Source organism: Myzus persicae, unplaced genomic scaffold (genome assembly GCF_001856785.1).
Source record: "Myzus persicae strain clone G006 unplaced genomic scaffold, MPER_G0061.0, whole genome shotgun sequence".
Classification (NCBI taxonomy): Eukaryota; Metazoa; Arthropoda; class Insecta; order Hemiptera; family Aphididae; genus Myzus; species Myzus persicae.
This window is the reverse complement of record NW_019102203.1, coordinates 27,132-36,994: the sequence shown is the minus strand read 5'-3', so window position 1 is coordinate 36,994 and position 9,863 is coordinate 27,132. Positions and strand designations below refer to the sequence as shown.

At 27.9% G+C, this 9,863-nt stretch overlaps 1 protein-coding gene across 1 annotated transcript; it reads left to right on the top strand.

The window, feature by feature from the left end:
- Positions 1 to 1,455: 1,455 nt before the first annotated feature.
- LOC111031547 (zinc finger MYM-type protein 1-like) lies at positions 1,456 to 2,919 on the top strand. Its single transcript, XM_022311551.1, has 2 exons — positions 1,456 to 2,531; positions 2,601 to 2,919. The coding sequence occupies exons 1-2, from the start codon at positions 1,456 to 1,458 to the stop codon at positions 2,917 to 2,919; spliced, it is 1,395 nt and encodes a 464-aa protein (XP_022167243.1).
- The last annotated feature ends 6,944 nt before the right edge of the window (positions 2,920 to 9,863 follow it).

The window sequence follows — 9,863 nt, the reverse complement described above, 5'->3', positions numbered from 1 at the left end:
CTACCAACGCACAATCTTATATCGACACGAACGATGCACTTGCAAACGCACCACGTGAAATCAACAAGACAAGCCACGAGTGTAACGCAAACAGCACGGGCCGTTGTACACCGGCACCGTGGAACGCAGACTGGTAGGCGGCACGGAGACGACGTCCGAGCCGTCCAGATTGTGGAGTCCAAAGTTCGTTAATCGCCGTGTTATCGTGCCGTATCCCGCGCACCGGTGATGACACCAGATATGAAAAGGCGGCAGTTCAAACAGTTGGTCATATCAACAATACGCTAGCTACACGAAAAACGTAGCTTGGGTAAGTCACACAAGGATAGCAACGGAAGCGAGTCGTCCCATTTCAAACAGATTTCCGCTACCCAATATATCATGACTAGTCGCTCTACAACAGTCGACATTACGTCGCACCACATATAAACGACGGTTTTGCTCAACGATTTAACGTGCTGCACTGCTGCCAAAAACAACCCTTTAACACTGTGTGGATCTGGTGCACGAGGGATGATTGGATGAACACATATTTTTTTATACGATCCGTGAGGGTCAATTAACCACGAACTCAACGATAGCAAGTACGCACACCGATAACGACGGCATAGCGTGAGGACAGCAGTTGCGGCGGCACAACATTTTCGTGCGGCAACTGTTTTGGAAACATTGCCAAGCTCGCACACAGCAGTACACTAGTACGTAAGCAAGCCCGGATTAAGGGGGGGCCAGGAGGGGCCATGGCCCTGGGCCCACGGATATTAAACAAAAGTGGGCCCCTGGCGAATAGTACTTTTTTTATTAAATCAGAAATATTTGGATATAGTAATAATAGTTTATTTCGTAAATCAAAACTCAAAAGAAACATGTAAAATATAATATATTATATGCGATAAAATACAAAGATTTGCAATGATAATAAATAATAATATAAACTTATATCATTATTATTATTATACATTAACGTTTCCTATAAGCTATACGCCTATACATAGTGTACTCTGTGGTGGGCTAAATACTATATTGATAATGGATATGGAATATGGATATCACCTATGTTATTATTATGCTACCGACTATCGTCTATTTTTAGCAGGATGATAATGATAATGCAATGGAATTATAGGAATCACGAATACAGTACTACTGTGAATACCGTCGATTACGATTTACGACGGTTGAAACATCATTACTAATAATAGATTATAAAATAATGGAAATTACTTAGGACTTCTTGAACTAATTTCTGAGTTTGATCCATTTTTGAAAACCCATATTGAATTGCACGGTAATAAAGGGAGAGGTCATCCATCATACCTATCTACAACAATTTTGAACGAATTAATAACTCTGATAAAGAGACGTGTTATTAATTATATTGAAAATGAAATCAGAGAAAGTAAATATTTTTCATTAATTTTGGACTCAACTCCGGATTTATCTAAGGTAGATCAAATGGCAATAGTATTAAGATATTGTACATCACATAATGTACAAGAGAGATTATTAGAGCTTAAACCTATTGATAGTCACAAAGGTGAGTCAATCTTTAAATTGTTAGAAGATTTTCTTAAAAATTCTAAACTTGATATTTTAAATTGTCGCGGTCAGTCATATGACAATGCTCCTAATATGAGTGGAACTTATGAAGGACTACAAGCATATGTAAAAAAAAAGTGTGATTTAGCTATTTATGTACCTTGCACTGCTCATTCACTTAACCTAGTCGGAGTTCACAGTGTGAATTGTTGCTTAGAAGCAGTAAATTTTTTTGGGTTTCTTCAGTCACTGTATAATTTTTTCAGTAGTGCTACTCACAGATGGAATATATTAACTACATCTATAGAAAAAAGTGATAGTAATCGATTACTAGTATTAAAATCTTTAAGTGATAGTGGTGATACTAGATGGTCATGTCATACAGAGTCTTGTAAAGCATTAATAAATAATTACACTAAAATTATTGAAGTATTAGAAACTATAATAAGTCCTAATAGTAAAGAAAATGAAGATACTAAAAGAAATGCTAGACCATTATTAAAAAAAATTTTAAAAAAAGAAACTGGATACATGGCACTTTTATGGAATGACATTTTAGAAAGATCCAACAAGACCTCAATACAGTTGCAAACAATAAATTGTGATCCTTTAAAAGCTCTTAATTTACTTATATCATTAAAGCATTATGTATCAAATTTGAGGAAGTGCAGTACATTATATGAAAATAAAATAAATCAACTTAGTCCTAAAATAAAAGAGAAATACTCCGATGAACAAGAGAGAATAAAAAAAAAGAAATTTCCAAATGACTCTGGTTGTAATCAGGTATCTTTAAGTGGTCATGACAAGTTTAGAGTAGAGACTTATAATGTTATTATAGATAGTTTTTGTTCACAATTAGAAAAACGAATTGAAGCTTATAGTTTTCTAAAAAACAATTTTTTGTTCATCACAAAATTGCATGTTGTTTTACCACAAGATATTGATGAAGAAGAAGAAGTTAATAAAAGTCTTGAAAATTTTATTTTATTGTATAAAAAAGATGTTGATAATACTATACAAAATGAAATTATACAATTTAAAAAATATTGGTCTATCAGTAAACCTTCATATGATTACACACAAGATTATCTGCTAGATATTTGGAAGCATTTCAATGAAAAAAATCTATTAATTTCTTTTCCTAATTTGTATACTGCAATTAAAATATATCTAACCATACCTATTGCAAATTGTTCGGCTGAAAGAGCTTTCTCCAAATTAGCTCGAATAAAAAACAAGTATAGAACAAGCTCTTCTCAAGAAAATTTAAATAGTTTTATGGTTTTGTGTTCAGAGAGTGATGTTTTGGAAGTAATTAATACCGATGATATAATTAAAGAGTTTGCTTCCCAAAAATCTAGAAAAAAATATTTTTAATAACATTTTTATTTTTGTATTTAAAAAAAAAAATAAGAAATAAATTGATGAATATATTTTTTTTTCTGAAATATTTTTATTTGTGGGTCACCAAAATTTTGATTATGGATATGGGCCCCTAAAATTGTTTGGCCCCGGGCCCAAAATTATCTTAATCCGGGCTTGTACGTAAGGCACGCGAATACTCATCGGCCCTGGTCAACTCGAACGAATAGTTTAGTACGGACACTGGACAGCTGGACGGCATGCATTAACTACATTTAATTTATCTAATAATAGTTTTTAGTTGAGTTGATAGAAAACATTTTAAAAAGTTTAAAGTTAATAGTTAGGCATCTTAATCTTTTTAAAACTCGGTCAAACTAAAAGTTATTTAAAATCTTAAAATATCTTACAATTAACTGTAAATTCCTGCCAACTTGTGGGTAGGTAGCGTCGAGGTGTAAGTCGGGTAGCTTAGTGGTAGAGCAATCGCTCGGCAAGCGAGAGACTCGGGTTCGATTCCCAATCCGGCAGCTTGATTTTGGACGTTATTTCCTCAGGAGAAGTTAACATAACATATTAATTTAAGTTAAGTTATTTTTTTTTTTTTTTAATAATATTTAAGTAGCTATTGTATATGGTTTAAAATAATAAAAAGTAAATATTCATGCAACATAATATAATATATTATCTTCAATAATAATTTTATTATATTTATTATTTATAAATTAACAAAATTGGATTTGATTAAAAGTAACTCGTAATTTATTAAGTTTGTATCAATAAAAATCAGTTAAGTTGCAGATTGAGTTAATGAATAGTAAATTTTAAAATATTCAGTGAAAAAGATAAAATTAACTTAACTTTATCTTTTAAATCGTTTATGTCCAGGCCTGATTAGTGATAACGACTTGCGAAGTGTTCGGGACGGGAGAGTCTTCAAGCTTTTATACATTTTATGATTTTATAGTTTTGTTTTTTATATTCTTACATCTAATTATTTTATGTATTGATATAATTATACGAACCATACGTAAATTTGCAATTTTTTATTTTATAATCTTTATAGGTACTATTGTCATTTTTTTCCTTATGCTGATTTATATTATTTAAATGTATTTGGGTTTCTCGAATATTTTGTTTGTGATTTAATTTATCAGTGAGAAAAAAAACTACGTACTTACACCACATGAAATAACGTATATGTGACCAGCAGCGGACCAACCATCAACTTCTGACTTCCGTGTTGGAAGATCAATCGATAAGTTGGAATGAAAACAAGTCTAAATTCCTATAATCCACGTGTGTTAGACAAAGATTGAAAACCACAACTTCCAATATAAGAAGTGAGATGAAATTAATGTAATAATAAAGTAATAACCATGCATACGTGATTAAATCACAACAAGGAAATAAAAAAATAAATCAATTAAATGTATAAAATTAATTAGATTTGTTTCTAGTAAATTTAGAGATACATAATCATAAATATTTTAGTTTTATGGCTTATTTGTTTTAAGCACCAGATCAGTATATATATAGCAATATTCACTAATAAAAAAGACCTTTTTTCTATTCTTAGAAATAAGTGTAACTCTTAATTATTGTAATATTATTACATATTATTGTATTATTTATAATCAGATTTTATGGATGAAAAATTGTTCAAATCGTTTAAAAAAGGTATAAATATAATTAAACTTTAATATAATGGTCAAAAATACGTAATATAGGTACAAATATAATTTATAATCGATATAATATATCTTAAGACTGTTCGAGACGATATTTATTAAGGGGTAAAATTCGGGTAATTTCTAATAATGATTTTATAGAAAACACAACCATACCTCCCAGAATTGTCAGATTTTAATATTTTTTTTTATCTAAAGAAGAAAACTCATTTAGGTCACATTGGACCAGGGTTTTTCAATTTATTTTAAAAACTATGGCAAAATTATTTCTGAGTATCATACTCGGAAATGTTTGATGTATAAAAGTTTCTTACAATTTCTAAGAATGTAATAAACCTGACCTGCATCTTTCAAATAAAAACAAATTATCGAAATCTATCTGTTCCTCAAAGCGTGAAAGTTTTTCCTAAAATGTATGTTTTTCTTATGAAATGATTTATATTATATTTCAGCTTATTTTCCACTAATAAATGAAACCTATATGGAGTATACGACACGAATGAAATCTCTAAGTAAATATATCATTTTTTAATATATTACCAACTAAGTATTTCTAGACTTCTAGTAGTAGATATAACATTATGTAAAAATCATACTTACATTTTACCTGACACTCTGACAGCAATCATAATGTGTTTATATATGTTTCAATATTGGTTTGAATCTTAAACAAGAGAAATTATATAAGCTGATATTTTACTGTGTTAAAATATTTTAGAGTTTGATCTGATGGCTATAGGTAGTACAATAATGTATGATACATTTATACCTATTATTTTGTACTGAAACTAATAACTAGGGCAGAAGACTTCTAGCATTTTTATATTTTTATTGCGCAATCGTAAAAAAAAGTCAACTAGAAACAAATAGTTTCACGTTATGACTAATCTGCAGTTGTATGTTGCTAATATTTAATATTTAGGTATTTTTTGATTTTTACGACAATTACCTATGTTTTTTGCCTACTTGAGACATATTTCTTATTTTTTTTGTGCTATTTTCCCACATTTTCCTTTAAATAACATACAGGCGTGATAAGACAATCAGTTCTTCAATCATTTTATTATACTTAAAAGCCGTCTACGCAATGTCTGAATTACGAGTATTACGATTATTTTTCTGTGTCTTGTTGAACGTAATTATTGTTTTAAATGCTTTTTATTTAATTTATTTTTCATACATATTAAATAAAAGGCTAGATAAATTTGTATGTTTAATGTTTATGTGATTTTGTCCTCACTCCTCACTCCTTTTCCTTAAAAACTAGTAATAACCAGATTTAGTTTCCTTTTCTTTGTGCAAAAACATGTTATATTGGTAAGAATATCGCACCATAAGACGACATTTTTCATTATATTAACAAATGTTATATTTTGATTATATTATAAAAAACATATTTTGTTTTAAATAAAATATATTTGGTATTCGATGGTCTTAAAACAATTAACATTTACACCGCGTATTATTTTTATTTTTAGACCTTACCGCTATTTCCAGTAACATTTTTCGTTACATCAAATCAAGTAAGATATTTTTTGATTTTTGCGATATAAAATAATATTTTATATTGATTTTACTTTGCATTAAAATATGCATGAAATAGCAACCTACCGATTTTTTTTCAAAGGAATTTTAAACCAGAAAAAAACGTTTCAGGTTACAATTTTGATGTGTTATAAATTATAATAATTGTACTGCCCAAGAGTTGTTATTATCGTAATATGTTTACTTACATTGTCCAAAATTGAATAGAACTATGTTAATCGTTGTAATATTATGTAATTAACATACCCGTTTCGTGATAACTATTTACAATATGTAAGTCTTTAGTAACTGATCAATATGCATTGAGATTTTTTACTGTACCTACTATATATGCCATAGAAAAAATGTATAATGTATAGGTAAACTGAAAGCTATAAACTACCTATATTAGTCAAAATAATAATTTATTAGCATCCTCCAAGTTTCAAGTTTTCTATTGATATAACTTTCATGAAAAAAGATCCAGTCGTTTTTTGAGGCTATTAACTTCAAATGAACCAACAACTGATTTTAGTTACATAACACAACTTTCCACACCCAAAAAATGTCACCAAAATCAGTCCAGCCGTTTAGGAGGAGTTCAAATACTTAGATTCGTTCAGAAAAATTATATGTGAATATAAAGATAATAATACAATAACCAGAAAAACCATAGTAATTAATATCCAACTAAATTACTTACGAATAATACATTTTGTATTTAAAAATATACTTAACAATCAATTGTTTCAGACTTTCAATTATTAAAATACATAATTACTTTTATTTGTGTATACTAAAATAATTATTAATGTTAGTGTTAATTTTTGAAAATATTTCTTGTGAATTTTTTCAGTTTATCCACAAATGTATTTTCAAACAACTTACTTACAAAAAGTAAAATTTTATGGTACGTTTAAATTTTCATCATTTTAAAATTGCATTTATTCTTTGATATTGTGTATTCATTAAGTTCAATGCTTATAATAGAATATTAGAATGCATTAGTGTTCAAATAATATCACAATATTATATTTATTAATTTATTATACATTTTAATTAATGTAAAAATAATCTATATTATTATTAATGATTTTAGGTTTTATTTTCTATACACTTTAAATCAGTTCACAATTTACTTACCGATCTACTTAAATAAATTTTTTTTTTTAATTTTTTCAGAAACCCATGAACTAAGATTTGTTAAAGCCTCTGTGACTGAAACATTACAGCGCTTAGGTGAATTATTTGAATAATAATATATCAATTTTTATATTTACTTTCATTTTAGATTCTAAGAGTCGACTATACTATCCAACACAATATTTGTCTCCATTTTTATCTATCCAATGGTAGACAGTAGATACTCTACGTACCAATCCCCTCCCTGGTTTTCTTTTTTACATATTTTTTATTCTATTTTCGTATCTCTGTCTGAGTCTTCTCTGGTCTTTTCATATGTGGTACTTTTAATGAAGTACCTTCCTTTAAAAATCTTCAGTATTTTTTCCATTTTCCATATTAGACTATATTTGGCTAGATCATTAGTCACTATTTTGGAGACTTCACATATAATCTATTCTCACCAAGTATTTCGTAATTTCAGTGTTTTAATTTGACTTGAAACATATTCTATGGTTTTGTATTCTTCTAAATTTGGTAGTCCATCCTTAAAGTAGAATGGGTTTGAGGGTTCCCCATAGTTGAAAATCTGGTTAAAGCATAAGCATAATCTAATATTTTATATTATATTATCTTACATTTTTTAATTAATTTTTTCCTCTAGCTAGTTTTCCCAGCATGTTTTTTATGTTGTAATGCATCCTCGCATATTTGGTGAAACCAGCGTCTCTTTACCCATCAATGCTTCCCGACTGTTTTCTCTGCTGTCTCTGAATCACATATCATATTCCTAACCATAAACTTCCTATGTCAATATTTTTGTTACCTAGATGTTCTTATAAAACTTCATTTTTTCGTCTGTCGAAAAATCTTCATTAACATTTAAATCACCTAGTTTCTAGATGACAGAGAACCTGATTTATCTCTAATTTATACTTTCCATTTTCTATAGTTTCACTTTAAACCTTTCTGCAACTAAAAATTGGTCTGCGTCAGGGTCCACTTGACGGAAAATTCTTACATCTAACAAGCTGTTACTAGACATAGAATTCATCAGCATATTATCTATCTGATTTACATAGAGGCCACTTGGGGATTTCCAGGTGCCATCTTACGTGGGAAACTCATATTCTTTATCTTTAACCGTTGAAGTCTACGTATTTTCCTAGATCCAAAATATTGAGCCGGTTTCTAATTTTACAGTCTTAAGTTGATTACTTTGTTATAATGTAAAAACCTCGATTTTCAAAATAATAGTTTTTTACACTCACGGGTAGTTGGCTCATCGATATCAACCTTCAACCTAGAATATTTGCCACTACGATCAGATGATATCAGTATAGGGCCACTTTCCCAAAATTTTTAAATCAATAATATATTTCAGACTTATGAAAAATGATTAAGAACTGTCTATAATGAATACCGGAAGAATTTGTAATACAATATTGGTATTTAAAAAATATATAGGAAAATCATATGAACAATCTATATTTACCAAAATACTTCAACACCTTGAATTATTTAAATTAATATCAACATAAAAATGAGTTACCGTATAAATTTAATGATTTATAAGTTAATTCAAAATACCTAGTATATTATTTGTATTATAGCTATTATATGAATATTAATTTAATTTTGTGAATATTTTAACATTCTCCAAAACAATACCTGATGTATAATACTAAAATAATGAAGATTATATTATTATTCCTTGTACCTGTATCAAAACACAATTGTTTCAGGCTACGAAAAATTCAACCAATATAACTATGATATTTTTCTAAACAGTAAGTAGGTTTATATATTATAGTATACTTTAATTTAACTTAACAATGTTGTTTTCCTTTATTTTTTTTTTATTAGTTAAATTCATTAAAAAGTCACAACTCACAAATAAAATATATAATTAAACTCTGTGAAATATGAAACATGAATCTTTTAGAACGTTAACATAATATATTTATATTTTATATTTCATAAATGTAAACTTACAATTCAAATTATATTTTTAGATATTCCAAGAATATTTGATTCTCATACTTATTTCGAAAAATGTGTAGTTAAAGGTAACAAGTCTTAAGTTTTATTTTCACATTATAGTATTTTAACATTATATATTGTTTAATGAATAACATTACATACTTACATAACCAATATCCACAGAAAATGAAAAAATAAAGGTCATAAATAATAATAGAGAATATGTTCATTGCTTAATATAAATAATACAATTTAAAAAAAATTGTTACAACAATTAATTAACTATAATCTTTTAGGTATAGTTTTATTTTATTTTTATCATGAATACCTATTTGGGTTTGAGGAACAAATATTTTGCCTGAATTCACAAGTAATAGGTTATTTTAAAAAAGGTTAGAACCAGAACTTGAAAAAACAAAGACATATTTTAACATAAATTTAATAATATTATTTTCACTATAATCTTAAATTTCAATGTATATTAAATTCCCACTGCATTTTAAGACATTCATACAAATGACATACCTGCGGGTTTTCATTTACTGTTTTGAATGGTTATTAAACATTTGGCAGTTGTATTTTTTTTTTCGAAACATTTAATAAAATATTACTTGAATCCATGTTTTAAATACTAAAATA